This window comes from Salmo salar, chromosome 06 (assembly GCF_965601325.2).
Source record: "Salmo salar chromosome 06, fSalSal1, whole genome shotgun sequence".
Classification (NCBI taxonomy): Eukaryota; Metazoa; Chordata; class Actinopteri; order Salmoniformes; family Salmonidae; genus Salmo; species Salmo salar.
Window position 1 is genome coordinate 38182037 of NC_138296.1, and position 25318 is coordinate 38207354.

General features: G+C 43.4%; 1 protein-coding gene across 1 annotated transcript in view; it reads right to left on the reverse strand.

The window, feature by feature from the left end:
• grin2ba (glutamate receptor, ionotropic, N-methyl D-aspartate 2B, genome duplicate a) overlaps window positions 1-23768 on the reverse strand; it is an 86311-nt gene extending 62543 nt beyond the window's left edge. Inside the window, exon 1 of the mRNA XM_082976533.1 lies at window positions 23459-23768. Within this exon, the coding sequence (XP_082832659.1) occupies window positions 23459-23485 (27 nt within the window). The 5' untranslated portion in view covers window positions 23486-23768. The remainder of the gene's footprint in view (window positions 1-23458) is intronic.
• Between the last annotated feature and the right edge of the window lie 1550 nt (window positions 23769-25318).

Here is a 25318-nt window from a genome sequence, read left to right on the forward strand (position 1 = left end):
TTTGTGACAAAAATATCAGTAGAGTTTAAAATGCGTAGAAACACATTGAACTTCAGGTTTTTATTCGGTAAATGAAAACTTAAGCGAAAAGTACATTTCACTGGAAACACCACTGGTTTCTTTATGCTGATTTTTTTTATATTCACATGAAAATCTGTCGCCAATTGGATGGAAACCTAGCTAGGACAGGTTGTATATGACATACAGTACATCAATAGTGCATAAACACACACACACATGGATACAAGGTATACATACACTCATACTGATCAATATTTCATGAGGGTTGTTTTCAAGCAGGATAATGGTCTTTATTATGGATGACATAAAATCTCCCACTGGATGGGTGGCTGAATCCCTGACAGGGAGGGAAGAGAGGAAAGAGAGAAGGCAAGAGGAGGAGGGAAGAGGGAAATGCAAAGGAGAGAGGGAGAGATAGGACGAGAAAGAAGCAGAGAGAGAGAGAGAGAGAGAGAGATGCATGTTGACTGAGGAACTGGCTTGATGGGATGAGTGAACACTGGCTCCCTGATACACAGACAGAAAGATGGACAGATTCTGAGGGAGGGAGTGATGAATGCCCCGGGCGAATAACAAGTCTCAATACCCTCCGCATCTTCACCCCTCCTCTCTTCTGTCCTATTTTATCTAAACACTCATTTTCTCTCCATCCAACACTTTACTTGAATGACCACATACTGTATCTCTATTTTTTATAGACCTTCATTAACAGTGATGCAGGGGGGGGTCTGAGGGAAGGAAGAAGAGAGAGAGAATGACAAAGTGAGAAGAAAAAGTAGTTAAACATATCGTATTTGAAAAACTATACAGTGAGCTCCAAAAGTATTGGGAAATGTTTTGTTGTTTTGGCTCTGTACTCCAGCACTTTGGATTTGAAATGATACAATGGTGATGAGGTTAAAGTGCAGACTGTCAGCTTTAATTTGATGGTATTTTCATCTATATCGGGTGACTCGTTTCCAAATTACAGCACTTTTTGTACATAGTCCCCCCCCCCCATTTTAGGGGATCAAAATGATTGGGACAAATTCACTTACATGTGTATTAAAATAGTAAAAAGTGAAATACTTGGTTCCAGATTCCATCAAGCTCGTGACTAGAAAGTTTGTTTTGGTTGTGTTTCAGACAATGTTTTACCCAATAGAGATTAATTGTAAATCATTTGGGTCATTTTGGAGTCACTTTAATTGTAAATAAGAATAGAATACGTTTCTAAACAATTCTACATTAATGTGGATGTTAACATGATTACGGATAATCCTGAATGAATCATGAATAATGATTAGTGAGAAAGTTACAGACGCACAAATATCATACCCCCAAGACATTCTAACCTATCACCACTACAATAACAGGGGAGTTGAACATTTATGGGGGGATATGATATTTGTGGGTATGTGAGCGTGCATATCAGCGGCTCCTAAATATTGTGTAGGTGGTTGTAATAGCGTGTGAGTCCGTGCGTGCGTCTGTGCGTGCGTGCGTCTGTGCGTGCGTGCGTGTGTGCGTGTGTGTGTGTGTGTGTGTGTGTGTGTGTGTGTGTGTGTGCGTGCGTGCGTGCGTGCGTGTGTGTGTATGTGCGTGCGTGCGTGCGTGCGTGTGTGTGCGTGCGTGCGTGCATGTGCGTGTTTGTGTGCGTGTGTGTGTGCGTGTGTGTGTGCACACTCACCGTGGAACAAAAGCAAAAGTTTAAAAGGCAGAGGGAGTAAAAAGACAAATCCTGAACAAACAAACCCTATAGGAACGAGACAGTGAGCAAGATAGAGAGGGAAAGAGAGAGAGGAGAGATTGAGAGGCTGGGGGATGAAAGGGCGAGGTGTGTAGAGATGACAAAAATACTTCTTTAGGATAACTAATTGCTGGAGGTTCGTCAGCACTAATTACAGGTCCCTGTGTTAATTGTCAATTGTACACTCCTCTAAAGAGAGAGGGAGAGGGAGCAGGGGAGGGAGGGAGGGAGGGAGGGAGGGAGGGAGGGAGGGAGGGAGGGAGGGAGGGAGGGAGGGGGGAGGGAGGGAGGGAGGGAGGGAGGGAGGGAGGGAGGGAGGGAATAGAAATACAGACAATCTGCTAAATGTAAGGCATATGAGGAGGTGGAGGGACACCAAGAGACAGAGAAAGAGATTCATGGAGAGAGAATGGAGGAGGTGAGAGAAAGAGTAAGAGAGGGAGGATAGTCAGCTGGAGTGGGCCTTGATGGAAAGCAGTGAGAGGGAAGAGGAGACTGAATGAAAGAATGAGGGGAAAGGGAGAGGGGAATGGCAGCAGATAGACTGAGAAAAGAAAGAGGGATGGGAGAGAGAGGGGGAGGAAAAGGAAGATGCTTCCTTTGAATCTGTACTTCTCTAGCAGCACTCAGTTTCCATGGCAACAATTAGCATAGGCCTCTCCACACACTGTTGATGGACACAGAGATATATACGCACACACATGCGCACACGCACGCACGCACGCATGCACACATGCACACACACTGCCCATTCCTACACATTGATGTGCCCTGGCATATTGCAAACTCTGATAAGCAATCAATGTACCCTTGCAATGGGTCCATTTTACACACCAACACACACACACAGGCACATATTACACATTCACTGTATACACAATGTCCATTCAGATGATGAACCCATGAAGTTCTATAATTCCCAGAACGGCACTTAAAGCACACAAAGGTTGATCACATAACAGAAGGAGAAGTCTAAGAGAAGACCGCACAGCAAGCCCTGAAGACGTCTCACCCACCATTTGGTTTATTTAACGCACCAAAGCACACTGCGATATCAATTACACACCGATGGACCCCTAGATAGGCTCCCACACTGATACCAGCCTAGGGGCTAAACTCTGCAGCGCTCGGCCCATGTGACTAGAACCCCACCCAACACTGAATCCAAACGACCGACTAATTAGGAATGTCTGCCGACTGCTACTGGTGGTTACTTCCCTGAAAAACCCCAGGTAATAAGTGGGACTAAATGGACTATAAAACGTGTACTTGTCATTAATGAAAGCTTGGGCTAACATAGCTCAACTGATGTAGAGACACTGTTAGGATATGAGGCATGACGTGGATATTATGGCTCTGTAATTGGACGCCTTCGTCAGCCATAAATCACACAATTACAACTAGTACGGGGCCGGAGTGATGGTGGCGAGCATGCCTTGTCAAAATAGCCCAGAAATTAGACGGGCACTCGCGTTTACGCACTGACATACAGTACCAGTCAAAAGTTTGGACACACCTACTCATTCAAGGGTAATTCTTTATTTTTACTATTTTCTACATTGTACAATAATAGTGAAGACATCAAAACTATGAAATAACACACATGGAATCATCTAGTAACCAAAAAAGTGTTAAAAAAATCCAAATCTATTTTAGATTTTAGATTCTTCAAAGTAGCCACCCTTTGCCTTGATGACAGCTTTGCACACTCTTGGCATTCTCTCAACCAGCTTCATGAGGTAGTCACTTGGAAAATATATTTTGATTTGTTTAACACTTTTTTTTGGTTACTACTATACAGTATGTGTTATTTCATAGTTATTTCATAGTTTTGATGTCTTTACTATTATTCTGTAGAAAATAGCAAAAATGAAGAAAAACCCTTGAATGAGTAGGTGTCCAAACCTTTGACTGGTACTGTAATGGAGTGCCATCACACTGGCAAAAGACAGCCTAACACACAAAATAACAGTAGTACAGTGCGCTCTCTCTCTCTCTCTCACACACACACACACACACACACACACACACACACACACACACACACACACACACACACACACACACACACACACACACACACACACACACACACACACACACACACACGCTGTTGTGTTTCCTGGAAATTCATAATACGGAGAAGCTATCAAAAGCTGTCATTTATAATTCATGCGCATTTGCTTTCTACAGTCACAACACAAGTGATGTTGGGCAAAGTATACAATACAGGGGAATATTGACTCCCAGTATTATCTAAAAGGTGAGGTTTGTCTGTGACAGCAGCATGTACTATCAGGTCCCTGAGGGGATGAGCTGGCCCCTAGAACACAGGGCCAAACCGCTGAGAGGAGTGAACTATGTTGCTCTAGTGGAAAAGTACATGCATGGCCTTTAGCTGGCTGCTGGGGAGGAAGAGGGGGGTCTATTTGAACCTGAGGTCTGGACGTGATGTTCTGCAGCAGCCACTCACAGCCCCCTCATTACCATACACAGCCAGGCATACATTCACATGTTTACCGAGAGTCATTGAGTGCATAATGGTGTCTATTTCAAGAGAGAGGATGTTGGAGTGCCAATCGCTCTCTCTCTCTCTTTTCTCATTGTGTCAGGCCTGACAGTCGGGATGTTTGCATAAATACGGAGAACAAATACAATATGTCATTTTTATTGCCTGCTTTGATATTTAGGAGAGTTCGGAGGACAACAGCACGTCTAAACTGTTTATGACCCGTGTATTCATACACTATCTTTGCCCGGAACTCGTAACAGTACTGCAGTACTGAGAAATTGTGTCAAAGACCCAAACATTTTCTCCAAAAGAAGCCATGAAGTTTGTATCTTAATCTGTTTTCAGGTGGAGAAGGATTCGATTGTTATAATATGTTATAACAAAACCCAATATCTGTGGCTTGTCTGAATATCAAGTGTCATGAAGGAGAAAAGTACTAAACAACGCCTGAAGTTGTGTAATGCGTTTTGACACAACCATGAAGGTAAGCAGTTGGTCCTGTAATAACTCTTAGATTTCTATTTACACCCACTCTTCTGATTGGAGGAGAAAAGTTAATCTCCTCCCTGACTTGTGGGCTCACTGCCCCATATGCTTATCAGTGTACGTGAGCAATTCCACTTCAGCTGGCCTATTTCCATTTTAAACATCCTTTACAGGTGTGTATGATTTCAAAGTGTTGCCTTTTGGAATGGTGAGAAAACCAGAGTGACCCCCGTGCCAATAACGGCCCGGTAATCACTTTAAATGTGTTTTATTGACAGCTTTTCACAGACCAGAGCCGCAATAATCTGTCCTCCTCCATCCATCTCATTCCAAGCTGTTATTTTTGGAACCAGGATCCTGTCTTTGGATTAGTAGGTGTGCAGGATATTTCCTTTGTGTGCATGTGTGTGTGTGTGAAAGAGAGACAACAGTTTGAAAATATTGTATTTGTCCTTCTTGCGTGCAGGGATATAAATGGTCTGAATTGAATTTGGTGCTGCAGCAGTTGCTTAAAAGAAGATATGGGGATATAGATACCCGCTCAAAATCTGCCTCCCATGAGTGAAAACCAACAGCTCTTGTGTACAGTCAAATGAATTAAAATGGTACCCTGAAATATGCTTAGGCAAGAGCACAACCTGATCCAGTTCAGTACTGTGGTGTCCATGTCTGTCTGCATTACACCCCTGCAAAGGCAGAGGACGAAGGCACAAAGGGACGAAGGGACAAAGGGACAAAGGGACAAAACATCCCAGACCTTGTGATACTAAGACTTACTGTACGACAAACTAACAATTGAGGATGACAACTCTATTCTGTTCCCAATGGCTACTACGGCTTCGAAAAAGTTCACTTATTGAGTGCATAGATACAGTGTCCTAACTAGTTCACTTATTGAGTGCATAGATACAGTGTCCTAACTAGTTCACTTATTGAGTGCATGGATATAGTGTCCTAACTAGTTCACTTATTGAGTGCATAGATACAGTGTCCTAACTAGTTCACTTAGTGAGTGCATAGATACAGTGTCCTAACTAGTTCACTAATTGAGTGCATAGATACAGTGTCCTAACTGACTTTCAAGAGGCTTGGACTGTAATATTGCTTTGGTTACAGATTGGATGGATGGTGACCAGGGTTCTTCAATATAGTGTGTGATAGCTGTTAACTCTACCAGAGCAATAACAACAGCTATCTCCTGACCTGTATCAAACTCCTCACGTTTCTATCTCTGATAATGGTCAAATAGTAATACGTTACTTTGTTCTCCACTCAGGTGAATGACTGATGGATTTCATTTTCAAGTATTCATTTAACGTTTTAATTAATGGATTGTGATTAATTGTAAGCATTAATTCATGGGACATGTTATTTGGAGAACCCGGCACACATTGCAAAGGTGTGAGATAGGTTACATTATTAAAGGGTGTAATTCAGCTCTGGAGCATCTGTTTTGGCAGAATGTTTAAACCCCTGTGAGAGTCGCAGGAGACTAGGATTCCAGTTCAGTATCTCATTTCCGCCATTGTTTTTATGATCATCACTATTTCTTGCAGGCGTACGGCTGTCATGTCTCCAGCCGTCTTCCAGGGCCGTGTGCGTCTCCGCTCCCAGCCAATGATGAGACTCCCCACGAGGATAATGACATCCAGGAGCGCTTCCCAATAGATGTCCCGTGTTTAATCCCACCCAGCACTCAGCCACGAGGCACGCCGCAGAGTAAGCCTCAGCTCCGTCGACAGCACCACCACATCTGGAGCTGTCACTCCAACATGGTACCTGTGTGACAACTATCGTAATATTTCAATCAAACACACTTTGTTTGGAGTGTTCGTTGTACGGTTCTAAGAGACCCACCTACATGAACTACTGTATAAGAAGCAGTGCTTGACCTGGGCAGAACCTCCTATTTTCTACTGCTTGTGCTCCGGTTACTCCTACAGAATATTAGCTCCTGCACCTAAATGTAAACAGTAGCGGCACCCAAAATGAGTACCGACACCTATTTCAGTCCAAATCAAGCACTGATAAGAAGCACAACACAAAGTAGAATATCTTTGACATTGTACTTTCTGTACTCTTTATCAAGATATCATTTAGAAAAAGAAAGTCAATTAAATAATGGTGAGTAATTGCAGTGTATTGCCACACATTATATTGGCTGATGATTCATAGCTAGCTGTACAGAACAAAACTTTTCTTATCATTAGTTACATACCAAATGGAACAGCTTACCTATAGTATATTCATAATGCAAATAAATGCAAATGACGGTACAAACATAGAGGCCTGTGTGCAAAAGGTGATGTGACTCCCACCAGGTTAAACCCGCCTGAGTTTTCTGTGGCAGTAGTTACAAGTGCCAGAGGACTTCATTTGCATCACCACAGTCAGTGAAGTGAGTCCGCCAACACCTTCAATTATGAAACAATTAGCATTCATAAGTTTGCTTGTGAAAAGCTGTAAGATTGAATTGCAGTTAGTCATCCTCTGACTGAATTCATGAAGCGCTTCCTATTCGCTATGCTCCACGGGGCTAATTTTCATCTGCTGGCTCATCCCTGCTCTCTCTGGGACGGTGTCAGTTGTACTCACAGACACCAAAAGGTCATAAATTAGCAATAAGGACCATTGAAGTAGACAAGTTGTTACGCTTCAACCCGGTGATACTTTCAAGAGGTGCTTTAAAAAAAAAAAACATTTTTGCATATAAATATATCCATAGATGGTATTTATTTCATTTCTGCCCATCAAAAGGGAAAGGTGGAGAATAGGTTTCCCTGCTCACCTCTTTTTATGAATGGCCCTAAATATATTGAGCAATTGTTTGTGTTTGAAAAGCAAATGTTTCACATTAGTTTTGTGTTGGAAATAGCCAGTGGACAAGAGTACCTGATCATCAGCATCATAATAATCATGTTGTGTGTGAAAGTGTTTCGGTATCATCAACTGACACAACTTTAAACATCATCAAAGTGTCACGATGTGAAACCTGTGCGTCTACGTCACTCTGGCCTAGCAGCAGCGCTAAAGCCCTCGTAGCTGTTTTGTGTAATATAATGGTGTTGACCCTAATGGCTGTGGGCCTCACTATTGAGTTATTATTTTTATGCAAGCACTAAGCTCCCAGACTCTTTCATAACACTGTCAGCACAGCGCGCCCAACTCTCAGAAAAATGTTTAGGAGAGAAGTGATGTTTTATTCACTCGTGGCAGAGTACAATTCATAATACGGCTCGACTGATTCCCAGTTTTAATTAAAAACTAGCCTTAGTGCCGGTGGTAACATCCTGATTTATTAAGACCCGACCTCATCCACCCAAGACTGAGTCCACAGTGAGTGAAGGGGTGGGGAGAAGGTGGTGGGCAAAATGCCTAGGAGGGGGGAAAGTGCTTTGTTTCACACAGCAAGGTGGTACAGTAGGAAGGCAGTGTGTGTGGTAACATTTCATTACAGAGTTGCTTTGGCAAGTTTGTTTTAAAAAAGAATAGTAAGGGAAAAAATGATATGCAGTGTATATATGGCCAGTACAGCAAATTTCACATAAATTGATGGAATTTGCTTTGGTCTGACAGTAATGCTAGGTTTATGTCATTCTCCCATTTAAATCACAGCTACAACGGAATCCCTTGATGCAGAGAGATTTTAATTAAAAACGGTGGAGAGAGAGAGAGAGTGTGCTGGCAAGAGAGGGAGGCAGATTGAATGAAAGAGAGAAAGTTATGAAGATAGAGAGGCAGGACCAAAGTTAGATCAGAGCTGTGATACACTTAAGGGACAGAAGAAAATAAGAGAGGGAACAGTGTGAAAAAGAGAATGGTGGCAGGACAGAGGAGACAGACTAAGAATGCGTATTCAGGGGTAAAATGAAACTAGGAAAAGTTTAAAGTACATTTAAACTTCCCTTATTCCTTACTTTCCTCTCTATATAACTCACTGCACATTTTGTGGATTTTTTCCCCCATTCTACTCACAGTACAGGTCAGATGTTTTACCGTGTGTGTGAATGTGTGTGTGTGTGTAACTGCGCCTTTTCTCTATTTTCATTCCCCTTGTCTTCTCCACATCTCCCTTCCTTAGTCCCTCTCACTGAGTGATTCTTTAAGGTTTGGCACACACTGGCAATGCAGACCCCAGCCAAACACACAGCCATAAACAAGCACACACAGAAACACACACCCACACACACCAACACTTTGACTGATGCATACGTACATATACAATGCAATAATCAATTTATGTACACTATACAATGCCCTTACCTTAGGTAATGAACATGTAGAAACACACTCACACACTACCCCAGCCAGTCATCTATAACCATACCGCCTTCTCAATTACACATCCTTTACCTCGGATAAATGGACACAAACACGGTATCTACTGTAGATCAGGGCTTAGTAGCTCGTGCCCTAAGAAGCCATGGGGGATTCTGTTCCTCGTATCCCCGACTTCATAAGACACATCAATTCTCCTCCTCAACGAAGCCCAATCAATGGCAGCAACATGAAAGGTGGCTGATCGGCCTGCACCCCAGGGGCTGGTCCTCTAGCACGCAGCCGGCCTCCTCAGTAAACCCAGGGGCTGGTCCTCTAGCACGCAGCCGGGCTCCTCAGTAAACCCAGGGGCTGGTCCTCTAGCACGCAGCCGGCCTCCTCAGTAAACCCAGGGGCTGGTCCTCTAGCACGCAGCCGGCCTCCTCAGACTCCTGACTCAGCTCTGGGAGGGCAGGGGGAGCTGGAGCCAACCACCACCAGGAATGAGCCCTCTCCTCAGTAAACCCAGGGGCTGGTCCTCTAGCATGCAGCCGGGCTCCTCAGATACTGACTCAGCTCTGGGAGGGCAGGGGGAGCTGGAGCCAACCACCACCAGGAATGAGCCCTCTCCTCAGTAAACCCAGGGGCTGGTCCTCTAGCATGCAGCCGGGCTCCTCAGACTCCTGACTCAGCTCTGGGAGGGCAGGGGGAGCTGGAGCCAACCACCACCAGGAATGAGCCCTCTCCTCAGTAAACCCAGGGTAACCCTTTAATTGGACATCATACATGTAAATGTGAATGAAAGCAGGATAGCAGGGTGTCAAGACTTTGAAACGTTTCTTACTTATGTCTTATGCATGTTTTTGTATGGCCTTGTTAGATAGTGTCCATTGACCTTTAATTAAGAACTTTTAGACGGTATACGGTGGCAACTCTTATGTAAATCATCATTAGGCTTCAGCCATATTTCATTCACCTGTGGAAAGCTTTAAGATCTTTTGAACCTTTTCTACTGGCTTACGCGTTTGTTTCTCTAGAGCCACTGATCACATCCATCCACAACTCTCCCTCATGCCTTCACATTGGTCTTGACTGATCTTTATCACGGTCGACACGATGCAATATACCACGTCTTTCTTGTCCTGGAGGTTTGAGCCAGAAGAGGCCATCTATCCCACACTCACAGTATGTGTCCATTGATCTTAAATGACGGGATGGGTAGAAGGATCATTAGGCTAGTGCTATGGTGGTAGCTATCTAGTCCACCTTCTCTCTACTCCTTGAGCCACAAAACACACTCTCTCTCACTCACTTAATGAGTGTGTCATCAGGGTCTGGCGGTGGGAACGTATCAGGTCAACCTTCCCAAGTTCTCTCACGTCACCCCGCTCCTCCGCTCTCTCCACTGGCTTCCAGTTGAAGCTCGCATCCGCTACAAGACCATGGTGATTGCCTACGGAGCTGTGAAGGGAACGGCACCTCCATACCTTCAGGCTCTGATCAGGCCCTACACCCAAACAAGGGCACTGCGTTCATCCACCTCTGGCCTGCTGGCCCCCCTACCTCTGAGGAAGCACAGTTCCCGCTCAGCCCAGTCAAAACTGTTCGCTGCTCTGGCACCCCAATGGTGGAACAAGCTCCCTCACGACGCCAGGACAGCGGAGTCAATCACCACCTTCCGGAGACACCTGAAACCCCACCTCTTTAAGGAATACCTAGGATAGGATAAAGTAATCCTTCTAACCCCCCCCCCCTTAAAAGATTTAGATGCACTATTGTAAAGTGGTTGTTCCACTGGATATCATAAGGTGAATGCACCAATTTGTAAGTCGCTCTGGATAAGAGCGTCTGCTAAATGACTTAAATGTAAAATGTAAATGTCTGGCGGTGTGAACGTATCAGGGTCTGGCGGTGGGAACGTATCAGGGTCTGGCGGTGTGAACGTATCAGGGTCTGGCGGTGGGAACGTATCAGGGTCTGGCGGTGTGAACGTATCAGGGTCTGGCGGTGGGAACGTATCAGGGTCTGGCGGTGTGAACGTATCAGGGTCTGGCGGTGGGAACGTATCAGGGTCTGGCGGTGGGAACGTATCAGGGTCTGGCGGTGGGAACGTATCAGGGTCTGGCGGTGTGAACGTATCAGGGTCTGGCGGTGGGAACGTATCAGGGTCTGGCGGTGTGAACGTATCAGGGTCTGGCGGTGGGAACGTATCAGGGTCTGGCGGTGGGAACGTATCAGGGTCTGGCGGTGTGAACGTATCAGGGTCTGGCGGTGGGAACGTATCAGGGTCTGACGGTGTGAACGTATCAGGGTCTGGCGGTGTGAACATATCAGGGTCTGGCGGTGTGAACGTATCAGGGTCTGGCGGTGTGAACGTATCAGGGTCTGGCGGTGTGAACGTATCAGGGTCTGACGGTGTGAACGTATCAGGGTTTGGCGGTGTGAACGTATCAGGGTCTGGCGGTGGGAACGTATCAGGGTCTGTCTGACGGTGTGAACGTATCAGGGTCTGGCGGTGGGAACGTATCAAGGTCTGGTGGTGTGAACGTATCAGGGTCTGGCGGTGGGAACATATCAGGGTCTGTCTGATGGTGTGAACGTATCAGGGTCTGGCGGTGTGAACGTATCAGGGTCTGGCGGTGTGAACGTATCAGGGTCTGGCGGTGGGAACGTATCAGGGTCTGGCGGTGGGAACGTATCAGGGTCTGGCGGTGGGAACGTATCAGGGTCTGACGGTGTGAACGTATCAGGGTCTGGCGGTGGGAACGTATCAAGGTCTGGCGGTGTGAACGTATCAGGGTCTGGCGGTGGGAACGTATCAGGGTCTGGCGGTGGGAACGTATCAGGGTCTGGCGGTGTGAACGTATCAGGGTCTGGCGGTGTGAACGTATCAGGGTCTGTCTGACGGTGTGAACGTATCAGGGTCTGCGGTGTGAACGTATCAGGGTCTGGCGGTGGGAACGTATCAGGGTCTGGCGGTGTGAACGTATCAGGGTCTGGCGGTGTGAACGTATCAGGGTCTGTCTGACGGTGTGAACGTATCAGGGTCTGGCGGTGTGAACGTATCAGGGTCTGGCGGTGTGAACGTATCAGGGTCTGTCTGACGGTGTGAACGTATCAGGGTCTGTCTGACGGTGTGAACGTATCAGGGTCTGGCGGTGTGAACGTATCAGGGTCTGTCTGACGGTGTGAACGTATCAGGGTCTGGCGGTGGGAACGTATCAGGGTCTGGCGGTGTGAACGTATCAGGGTCTGGCGGTGGGAACGTATCAGGGTCTGGCGGTGTGAACGTGTCAGGGTCTGGCGGTGTGAACGTATCAGGGTCTGGCGGTGTGAACGTGTCAGGGTCTGGCGGTGGGAACGTATCAGGGTCTGGCGGTGGGAACATATCAGGGTCTGTCTGACGGTGTGAACGTATCAGGGTCTGGCGGTGGGAACGTATCAGGGTCTGGCGGTGGGAACGTATCAGGGTCTGGCAGTGTGAACGTATCAGGGTCTGTCTGACGGTGTGAACGTATCAGGGTCTGTCTGACGGTGTGAACGTATCAGGGTCTGGCGGTGTGAACGTATCAGGGTCTGGCGGTGTGAACGTATCAGGGTCTGGCGGTGTGAACGTATCAGGGTCTGGCGGTGTGAACGTATCAGGGTCTGGCGGTGTGTGAACGTATCAGGGTCTGTCTGACGGTGTGAACGTATCAGGGTCTGTCTGACGGTGTGAACGTATCAGGGTCTGTCTGACGGTGTGAACGTATCAGGGTCTGTCTGACGGTGTGAACGTATCAGGGTCTGACGGTGTGAACGTATCAGGGTCTGACGGTGTGAACGTATCAGGGTCTGGCAGTGGGGACATATCAGGGTCTGTCTGACAGTGTGAACGTATCAGGGTCTGGCGGTGTGAACGTATCAGGGTCTGTCTGACGGTGTGAACGTATCAGGGTCTGGCGGTGTGAACGTATCAGGGTCTGGCGGTGTGAACGTATCAGGGTCTGGCGGTGTGAACGTATCAGGGTTTGGCGGTGTGAACGTATCAGGGTCTGGCGGTGTGAACGTATCAGGGTCTGACGGTGTGAACGTATCAGGGTCTGGCGGTGTGAACGTATCAGGGTCTGTCTGACAGTGTGAACGTATCAGGGTCTGTCTGACAGTGTGAACGTATCAGGGTCTGGCGGTGTGAACGTATCAGGGTCTGTCTGACGGTGTGAACGTATCAGGGTCTGGCGGTGTGAACGTATCAGGGTCTGGCGGTGTGAACGTATCAGGGTCTGGCGGTGTGAACGTATCAGGGTCTGGCGGTGGGAACGTATCAGGGTCTGGCGGTGTGAACGTATCAGGGTCTGGCGGTGTGAACGTATCAGGGTCTGTCTGACGGTGTGAACGTATCAGGGTCTGGCGGTGTGAACGTATCAGGGTCTGTCTGGCGGTGTGAACGTGGCCTAATTGTCTCAGCATTCTAGGTGGTGAATATTTGTGGCTGTGGCTTCATTTAGCACCCCATCGTCTTCCTATAGGGGCTTTATTTACAGTCTGTGTTCTCCACCCCCTCCACCCTCATACCTCCCCCACTGCACCTCCTCCCAGCACTCCTCTCAGCCACCAACTTTAATTCACCCCCCCTCCCCCATTCCTCTCTGGTCATGGTTAATTAATTGCCAAGCTGTTCACTGCCGATGCCAACTGTAACATAGAAAAACACTGATACGTTGATACCCACATACATTCACGCTTGCCGACTCCCCTGACAGAAAACTCCCTTGGTCCAGTATTGGAAGATGTTATAGGATAATAATGGAGATGTTATACAGTACCTTCAGAATTCACAACCCTACAAATTCTAACATTAGTAAAAAAACTTTAAAAAAACACAAAGACTAATAAAACACTAATATATCTTGACGAGAAACAGTTGAAGTCGGAAGTTTACATACACCTTAGCCAAATACATTTAAACTTAGTTTTTCACAATTCCTGACATTTAATCCCAATAAACATTCCTTCTCTTAGGTCAGTTAGGATCACCACTTTATTTTAAAAATGTGAAATGTCAGAATAATAGTAGAGAGCATGATTAATTTCAGCTTTTATTTCTTTCATCACATTCCCAGTGGGTCACACGTTTACATACACTCAATTAGTATTTGGGAGCATTGCCTTAAATTGTTTAACTTGGGTCAAACTTTTCAGATAGCCTTCCACAAGCTTCCCACAATAAGTTGGGTGAATTTTGGCCCATTCCTCCTGACAGAGCTGGTGTAACTGAGTCAGGTCTGTAGGCCTCCTTGCTCGCACACGCTTTTCAGTTCTGCCCACACATTTTCTATAGGTTTGAGGTCAGGGCTTTGTGATGGCCACTCCAATACCTTGACTTTGTTGTCCTTAAGGCATTTTGCCACAACTTTGGAAGTATGCTTAGGGTCATTGTCCATTTGGAAGACCCATTTGCGACCAAGCTTTAACTTCCTGACTGATGTCTTGAGATGTTGCTTCAATATATCCACATCATTTTCTTTCCTCATGATGCCATCTATTTTGTGAAGTGCACCAGTCCCTCCTGCAGCAAAGCACCCCCACAACATGATGCTGCCACCCCCGTGCTTCACGGTTAGGATGGTGTTCTTCGGCTTGCAAGCCTGCCCCTCTTTCCTCCAAACATAACGATGGTCATTATGACCAAACAGTTCTATTTTTGTTTCATCAGAACAGAGGATATTTCTCCAAAAAGTACAATCTTTGTCCCCATGTGCAGTTGCAAACTGGAGCAGTGGCTTCTTCCTTGCTGAGCGGCCTTTCAGGTTATGTTGATATAGGACTCGTTTTACTGTGGATATAGATACTTTTGTACCTGTTTCCTCCAGCATCTTCACAAGGTCCTTTGCTGTTGTACTGGGATTGATTCGCACTTTGCGCACCAAAGTACGTTCATCTCTAGGAGACAGAACGCGTCTCCTTCCTGAGCGGTATGACGGCTGCGCGGTCCCATGGTGTTTATACTTGCGTACTATTGTTTGTACAGATGAACGTGGAACCGTCAGGCGTTTGGAAATTGCTCCCAAGGATGAACCAGACTTGTGGAGGTCTACAATAGTTTTTCTGAGGTCTTGGCTGATTCATTTTTATTTTCCCATGATGTCAAGCAAAGAGGCAATGAGTTTGAAGGTAGGCCTTGAAATACATCCACAGGAACACCTCCAATTGACTTAAATTATGTCAATTTGCCTATCAGAAGCTTCTAAAGCCATGACATAATTTTCTGGAATTTTCCAAGCTGTTTAAAGGCACAGTCAACTTAGTGGATGTAAACTTCTGACCCACTGGAATTGTGATACAGTGAATTATAAGTGAAATAATCTGTCTGTAAACAATTGTTGGAAAAATTCCTTGTGTCATGCACAAAGTAGATGTCCTAACCGACATGCCAAAACTATAGTTTGTTAACAAGAAATTTGTGGAGTGGTTGAAAAATAAGTTTTAATGACTCCTATCTAAGTGTATGTAAACTTCCGACTTCAACTGTAAGTATTCAACCACCTGCTTTAATACATGTTAGAATCACATTTGGCAGTGATTACAGCTGTGTCTTTCTGGGTAAGTTCTTAAGAGCTTTCCACAACTGGATTGTGCAACATTTATCATTATTCTTTTCAAAGTTCTTTAAGCTCTGTCAAATTGGTTGTTGGTCATTGCTCGACAACCATTTTCAGGCAAATGTAAGTCAAAACTGTAACTCAGCCACTCAGGAACATTCACAGTCTTCTTGGTAAGCAACTCCAGTGTAGATTTGGCCTTGTGTTTTAGGTTATTGTCCTGCTGAAAGGTAAATTCATCACCCAGTGTCTGGTGGAAAGGAAACTTAACAAGGTTTTCCTTTAGGATTTTGCTTGTTCTTAGCTCCATTCCATTAATTTTTTTATCCTGAAAAAGTCCCCAGTCCTTAACAATTACAAGCAAACCCATAACATGATGCATTCACCGCTGTGCTTGAAAATATGGAGAGTGGTACTCAGTAATGTGTTGTTTTGGATTTGGCCCAAACATAACACTTTGTATTAGTGCCTTGTTGCCAACAGTATGCATGTTTTGGAATATTTTTATTTTGTACAGGCTTTCTTCACTCTGTCAATTAGGTTAGTATTGTGGAGTAACTACTGTACAATGTTGTTAATCCATCCTCAGTTTCCTCCCATCACAGCCATTCAACTCTGTAACTGTTTTTAAGTCAAAATTGGCCTCATTGTCCTGAGCGGTTTCCTTCCTCTCCGGCAACTGAGTTAGGAAAAACCTCTATCTTTGTAGTGACTGGGTGAATTATTGATACATCATTCAAAGTGTAATTAATATCTTCACCATTCTCAAAGGGATATTCAATGTCGACTGAGGGACCTTACAGATAGTTATATGTGTGGGGTACAGAGATGAAGTAGTCATTAAAAAATCATGTTAAGCAGTATTATTGCACACAGAGTGAGTCCATGCAACTTATTATGACTTGTTAAGCATTTAGGCTTAGTTATTGACTCAAGACATTTCAGCTTTCATTTTTTATTAATTTGTAAAATTTTTGAAAAACATAATTCCACTTTGACATTATGAGTTATTGTGTGCAAGCCAGTGACAAAAAAATCTAAATGTAATACACTTTAAATTCAGGCTGTAAAACAGCACAATATGGAAAAAGTCAAGGTGTGTGAAGTGAGTACCGTCTGTATTTATCAAGGGGGAGGTGCATCCCGGAACTATGTAGCAGGTAATCCACATTACCAGGCAGTTTAACTTTGTTGAATTTGGGACACTTTGCACTGAGGTGTTTAAGCAGCCACTGTGTTTGAAATTTGTCGCTTCCATGGCTGAGCGGCGGTTGAGAAGAGATTCAAAATAAGTTCTGACAATTATTCACTTTGCTTCCCAGATAAAAAAAAAAGTCAGAAGGGGGAAAAATCTAAATCAAATACTGAAAATATTGCATGTATTCAACCTGGGGTTTGAAACTCAGTTGTGTTGCAGTTAAGCAGCAGATGTGACTAAATAGAAAATGACAAGAGAAACTCAGTGTTCCCTATAATACAGTGGTTAGACTAAATCTGTGCAAATTAATCTGTGGGAGGGTGACATCCACAGGGCAAAGCGGTGGTGCTGTACTTTTATAATCCAACCTTGATAAACAATATTCATTAGCTCTCAACCATGTTTGGCTTCAGTAATCAATGAGAGTTACATGTGAAATTGATTGAAAACATGCGATTATTTGTACCAGAGTGCTTTAAATTATGATGTTGTTCTGCATTGGCTGTTCTCAGATATTATAGTATCACACACTTTGACGAGCGTGTTGAGATTGAACCCCCCTGTTTTCAATTCTACTCGATGCTGGTTACAGTGTGGCAACTTCTATACAATGTAACATCCTTGAGTGTGTCATTGTTTCATCAAGACATCGCTCCCTCTCCCTAATATAGGTCAGAGAGAGGCTCAACCAGTTATTCCTCTCAGTGGTAAATATATGTCTGCAGTGCCCAACACTCACAACTCACTGCTGCCACATTTCACAGATCTTGACAGTAACTGGATGGTAATCTCTCAGGGGAGAATTAGGTTTCTATTGGCAGTTGTGCTAGGAAAACTCCTGGGGGCAATTTTCCCTAACACAGTCCAATCAATAACTTCTAATATTAACTACTAGTCACATCAATCCTTCTGATTCCTTAGGGTGGCAGGGGTTGCTGGCTGGCGGGGTCACTCCAGCAAAGTGTCCATTAACTATGACATTTCAATACCAGTGGGAAGAGAGGCTGGACTATGGCAGTGATAGCCTCTTAGAAAAACCTGCACGTCAGGATTTTATTTATTTGTTATTTTATTTCACCTTTATTTAACCAGGTAGGCAAGTTGAGAACAAGTTCTCATTTACAATTGCAACCTGGCCAAGATAAAGCAAAGCAGTTTGACACATACAACAACACAGAGTTACACGTGAAGTAAAACAAACATACAGTCAATAATACAGTAGAAAAATAAGTCTATATACAATGTGAGCAAATGAGGTGAGATAAGGGAGGTAAAGGCAAAAAAAGGCCATGGTGGCGAAGTACATACAATATAGCAAGTAAAACACTGGAATGGTAGATTTGCAGTGGAAGATAGTGCAAAACAGAAATAATGGGGTGCAAAGGAGCAAAATAAATAAATAAATACAGTAGGGGAAGAGGTAGTTGTTTGGGCTAAATTATAGATGGGCTATGTACAGGTCCAGTAATCTGTGAGCTGCTCTGACAGCTGGTGCTTAAAGCTAGTGAGGGAGATAAGTGTTTCCAGTTTCAGAGATTTTTGTAGTTCGTTCCAGTCATTGGCAGCAGAGAACTAGAAGGAGAGGCGGCCGAAGGAGGAATTGGCTTTGGGGGTGACCAGTGAGATATACCTGCTGGAGCGCGTGCTAAAGCTGGGTGCTGCTATGGTGACCAGCGAGCTGAGATAAGGGGGGACTTTACCTAGCAGGGTCTTGTAGATGACCTGGAGCCAGTGGATTGGACAAGGGTCACTCACTTGGTATATTTGTACTGTACATTATATGATTGTGACATCACAAACTGGCTTTTAGGAATGTAAGTGTTTTGCTTGGTTGATATGGCAACCATATAATGTATCAGAACACAGAGTAATGTACAACATACTGTATGTAGACTATTGCATCTAGAAAAAGAGCCTATTTCTTTGATAGGATGAATTAAACCACAGTCCATCTCAAAGCTTTCATTTTTACCCAGAGACCACTGCCTCTGTAGTTAAGCAAAGGTAAAAATATTGAATAACATTACTTTCACATTCGTAAGATTTATGACCATAAAAAATGCTAAGGTAATCCCATACAGCAAATATAGAACTTGCCCTGGCATATTCAAACAGAGTCTTCCATATAAAGCTGTGGTTAGTCTGTGAACATTCATATTAACGCATCACGCAGGTTCCACACAGGTTGTGAAGCTTAACGTTTTTGTTACTTCAAATACGTATGGGACATTTGAATAAAATGAACTCCCTGTGGCTCAAGTTACGTGCAGCAAGGCCTGGATTTGTATGTCCAGCACCACAACACCATTGCTGTGTAATAACATCATTGCTGTGTAATAACATCGTTGCTGTGTTGATTCAGTTGAAGTCAGAAGTTTACATACACTTAGATTGGAGTCATTAAAACTCGTTTTTCAACCACTCCACAAATTTCTTGTTAACAAACTATAGTTTTGGCAAGTCGGTTAGGACATCTACTTTGTGCATGAGACAATTAATATTTCCAACAATTGTTTACAGACAGATTATTTCACTGTATCACAATTCAAGTGGGTCAGAAGTTTACATCCACTAAGATGACTGTGCCTAAAACAGCTTGGAAAATTCCAGAAAATTATGTCATGGCTTTAGAAGCTTCTGATAGGCAAATTGACATAATTTAAGTCAATTGGAGGTATACCTGTGGATGTATTTCAAGGCCTACCTTCAAACTCATTGCCTCTTTGCTTGACATCATGGGAAAAGCAAAAGAAATCAGCCAAGACCTCAGAAAAACAATTGTAGACCTCCACAAGTCTGGTTCATCCTTGGGAGCCATTTCCAAACACCTGAAGGTACCAGGTTTATCTGTACAAACAATAGTACGCAAGTATAAACACCATGGGACCACCCAGCCGTCATACCGCTCAGGAAGGAGACGTGTTCTGTCTCCTAGAGATGAACGTACTTTGGTGCGAAAAGTGCAAATCAATCCCAGAACAACAGCAAAGGACCTTGTGAAGATGCTGGAGGAAACAGGTACAAAAGTATCTATATCCACAGTAAAACGAGTCCTATATCAACATAACCTGAAAGGCCGCTCAGCAAGGAAGAAGCCACTGCTCCAAAGACGCCATAAAAAAAACAGACTTAGGTTTGCAACTGCACATGGGGACAAAGATTGTACTTTTTGGAGAAATGTCCTCTGGTCTGATGAAACAAAAATAGAACTGTTTGACCATAATGACCATCGTTATGTTTGGAGGAAAACGAGGGAGGCTTGCAAGCCGAAGAACACCATCCCAACAGTGAAGCACGGGAGTGGCAGCATCATGTTGTGGGGGTGCTTTGCTGCAGGAGGGACTGGTGCACTTCACAAAATAGATGGCATCATGAGGAAAGAAAATGATGTGGATATATTGAAGCAACATCTCAAGACATCAGTCAGGAAGTTAAAGCTTGGTCGCAAATGGGTCTTCCAAATGGACAATGACCCCAAGCATATTTCCATAGTTGGGGCAAAATGACTTAAGGACAACAAAGTCAAGGTATTGGAGTGGCCATCACAAAGCCCTGACCTCAAACCTATAGATATTTGTGGGCAGAACAGAAAAAGCGTGTGCGAGCAAGGAGGCCTACAGACCTGACTCAGTTACACCAGCTCTGTCAGGAGGAATGGGCCAAAAATCACCCAACTTATTGTGGGAAGCTTGTGGAAGGCTATCTGATACGTTTGACCCAAGTTAAACAATTTAAAGGCAATGCTCCCAAATACTAATTGAGTGAATGTAAACTTCTGACCCACTGGGAATGTGATGAAAGAAATAGAAGCTGAAATAAATCATTCTTTCTACTATTATTCTGACATTTCACATTCTTAAAATAAAGTGGTGATCCTAACTGACCTAAGACAGGGAATTTTTACTGGGATTAAATGTCAGGAATTGTGAAAAACAGAGTTTAAATGTATTTGGGTAAGGTGTATGTAAACTTCCGACTTCAACTGTACAACTGTTCAAAGCTATCGATGTGCATGTAGGATTTTCCATAGATACATACAGCAACTGGAGCATCAACATACATCTTTGAAGTCTCGACACGGCAGTATCCAAAGAGGTACCTAAAGGTAACAGATGTCACCAAAGCAAATGTTGGAATGCAATGCTCAGCTAATGACTGAGTCTCGAGGCAGTTTTCCAGGTGACTTATGTTGCTCTGTGGAGACAAGGATGAGTGAAGGTGTATTGATTCCTGTTGACAGTTCAGTCAGTTCTATGCTCAGCCTGACATATGTCAGGTCAATCTAAAAAGGTGATTCTGGTAGATCCAATTAATATTCATTGACAGCATTACCTCCGCAATAAAACCTATTAAAGCCAACATTTTCCATATAATTGTACAATAGCCACTATATTCTTCAATAATTGGATATTAGCCAGATTTATGTTGAATATATTCTGCAGATCTTAACCCAGAAAGACTACACAGAAATAATTTGTTTTTAAATGTCCCCGAATACTCACAAATAGGCCTACAATATTGGAATTGTATTGTTGATGATCCAATAATAATGATTTTATGGAATTTTCCAAGCTGTTTAAAGGCACAGTCAACATAGTGTATGTAAACTTCCGACTTCAACTGTACATCTACAGAAACTTGAAGAATAGCCTTAGTCTCTTCACTATCCTTCCCTCCTCCTTTATACTAACTCTCAGGATCTCAATTTTGCCTATTTTTATGGATAAGTTGAAAGAAAAATTCTCTCTCTCTCTCTCTCTCTCTCTCTCTCTCTCTCTCTCTCTCTCTCTCTCTCTCTAGCAAAGAGGGTAAAGCAGTATAAAACACTAGAGCAGGTGTCAAGATATTGACAAGATATATAACTCCATGTGTAGTAAGTCTTACTCATCCTTTAATCTTTTAATTAGGTTTTATGGTGAGGGGGAGGGCAGAGTGTGCTTATTTTAGAATATTTCAGACTATTTTCAAGATCAAAGGTTGTAGCTGTATTGTATTGTATATGCTACTGCATGTCTACCTCTGACATGTGTTGGGATCCATGCTTGTATGTGCTGCGAGAGTCTATTTTTAAACTGCTTTGATGACTTAGTAAAAGAAAACACAATTTTAAAAGATTTCCTTTTTACCAGTTCAAATAGCAATCTATTCTCTTGCTCTCCATCTGCTTCGGCACCGTTCTCTCCATCAGTCAAAAGAAAAATGACTAACGCAAGAGCCAAGCCGCAGAGCATTGAAACATAACTGTGCATGGTAATGATAAAGGCTACAGTAATACAATAAAGAGAAGAAATCCCATTTGTAATAGGTATACATGAGCTATAGATAAGACCTAAAACAGATCTATGAACTAGAATTCTGATAAACCAATATCCTTATTCAAACCATTATTCTAAAATGTCCTATTTAGTTTCTAAGCTTCATAAAAAGACTAGAGGGGGAAAAAAATGATTGAATTTAGGACTAATAGCCTCACGTAGAAAAATATTGCTATTAAAAAGGCTTAAACACACTCGATGTAAAAGTTGGTGGAGTTGAATCGGAGTAGTGAAATGGATAATATTATTCAATAGTATTGCTGATCTAGTTATGTTCTACATCAATGCGACATCAGCCGTTAGTAACACAGTAAAGTGTTCCATGAACAGTAAAGAAGGCCGTTGTAAGGGCAGTGCTTTTCAGTTATAGTAGTAATAGTGTAATAGCATTTGTAGTGTGCTAGCATCTACGCAGAGCCCATAAATGAAGAATTTAGTTTCTCAGTCTCACACTCCGTACAGTGGCTCAGTCTCTTGAAAGTCACGCCTGATTAACAGTGCACGGAGAAAAAGACGATAGGAGGGTGGAAAAGGGGTAGAGCGTACGTTCAAAGTCAAAATGATAGTGAGAGTCAGAGGATGCATATGAGAGCGGGAACAAGTATTGAGAGAGAGATGAGCTGAACGCATTGCATAGAGAAAAATATGATAATGGGTCTGGTTGGTAATAGCTGTTTATGGGCCATTATTTACTGTTTCTGTATTCATATACGTAGCGAGCCCAATCTCAGTCGGACTTCAGGGAATAACAAATGTCTTCCTTCATCTTATCACACATAACAAAACACAGACACACATAGGCCTACATACAAAATCTGCACACAATCTACACACAAACAAGCACTCACAAATGGGCACACCCTTTTGCGTCAAAATCTCATTCAACAAATCCTTTAATTGCTTGATCAATATCCGTAGAGCCATGCAAATTAAGCTAGTAGTCAATAGCGGCTAGGTCAGGTTTATTAACCAAGTAAAGCTCACACACTGACGCAGTCCATTGATCCAAAAACTTCACCACGCTAAAATCCTGTGCCCCTTTCCACCACAAGGCCTGCAGGTCTCACCCTGCACCACTACCACCACAAACCATCTCCACATTGATATGTTTATGCTGGAGATTGCAGTTTTATGGGACACCAAAAATGTGTAAACTTGGAGATGTTGTAGAATTTGAGATGATGTTGTTGACTCATTTTCACAGATGAGCAGAAGAATATCAACACGAGACAAACTATCATACATATAGTATCCCCAGTGTGTAAACTACAGTGGGTGACTAACACACACACAGGGATGAGCGTGGGTAGTTGCTGTAAGACAATGATAGTCTAAAAAAGGTCCATCAGTGTGTCCTACCTTGTGTATTGGCAGCCAAAATGTCATCCCTGCTTCTCAGAAGTAGCATGATGGTGTGGCCTGGGACTCCTCTCTCCCTCTCATAGCCTCAGACTGAGGGAGGGTGAACTGAGATGCACACACACGGAAAAAGACAAGAGATGATTCACAATAGCCTAATCAAAAACTTTAAAACTGCTCTGTCATCGAACGATAACACTGGAACCTGTTACATCTACAAACCAAGTAGCATTGAAGTATGCATTACATTATGACAGTTCATTTACATTTGGATGGCTATGATGATACTGTGCATGCAGGCCTGAATATCCAAAGACCGTGTGTAAATGGAAGGCTTTATAGAAAAAGACTCAACGCATCAATAAGGTATGAGACACATCAGGTAATATGAGTCATATTTTTGGTCTTGGATTTTATTTCATACTACATTGATCTCTTGATATAATCGTGTACATAGGCTTTTGAGATTGGCCATCCTTGGGTTCTCAAGAGCTAGCCTCAGGGGGCTTACAGCTTCCCACTCTTGGGTTCTCAACTGAAGGTACGGACCACAGCAGGGTCCATGTTAACTACAATCCCGATGCTCTGTTTTAACGTTTGAAAACGTTAATAATCCTAGCTTGTGATACATTTTTGGAAACATAAAGCCCTCTATTCTCAAATCAAAATAACTTCACAAATGCAAAATATACACTTACTGTACACCGTTTAAAATGGTTTTAACACAGCTGCAGTCAACAGTAATTTTCAGCTACAACACTATTCTGACGTCCTTTTTCCGTTACACACAGGTGTTCGGAGACACTTCGATAACTAATTAAAACAGGTGGTCGCCTCTGTCTTCCGTAAACAAGGGCTGTAACATGGAAATATGGCTGCCCTAACCCTATACATTTAAATGTTTTATTCATTTAGCAGACGCTCTTATACACAGCAATTTGCAGAAGCCATTAAGGTTAAGTGCCTTGCTCAAAGGGCACATTGACAGATTTTTCACCTAGTCGGCTCAGGGATTTGAACCAGCAACCTTTGGATTACTGGCCCAACGCTCTAAACCATAAGGCTACCTACCGCCCCTGTAAAGGTGTGTAGTAACTATTTTTTTATGTATTATTATTCTTTCTCACCGATGTGAAAGTTAAGTTCTAAATGTTTCCAAAACCATATGGCAAGCGAGGCATAGTGACGTTCAGACAAAGCTTCAGGACAGCGTCGGAGCCTTTGCCTTGGGCGGCAGACAGGTTTATGTACAGACAGTATACAGTGCCTTCAGAGAATTCACAACACCTAACTTTTTTCACATTTTGTTGTGTTATAAAGTGGGATTAAAATGTATTTAATTGTAATTGTTTATCAATGACCTACACCAAATACTGTAGTCATAGTGGAGAAAAAGTTCCAACATTTATAAAAAAAATGTATGAAACATAAAAAGCGTAATATATCTTGATTAGATAAGTATTCAATCCTCTGAATCAATACATGTTAGAATCCCCCAGCAATTACAGCTGTGAGTCTGAGTAAATCTGCCTGTCGCTTTTCGTTTCAAAATTGTTCAAGCTCTATCAAATTGGTTGTTGATCATTGCTAGATTTTCAAGCAGATTTACAATGCCTTCGAAAAGTATTCAGACCCAGTGACTTTCTCCACATTTTGTTATGTTACAGCCTTATTCTAAAATGTATTAAACCGTTTTTTTGCCCCTCATCAATCTACATACAATATCCCATAATGACAAAGCATTTTGTTCCGAAGACTTGTTCCGAAACCACTCCTGTGTTGTCTTGGCTGTGTGCTTAGGGTCATTGTCCTTTGCCCCAGTCTGAGGTCCTGAGCGCTCTGGAGCAGGTTTCCATCAAG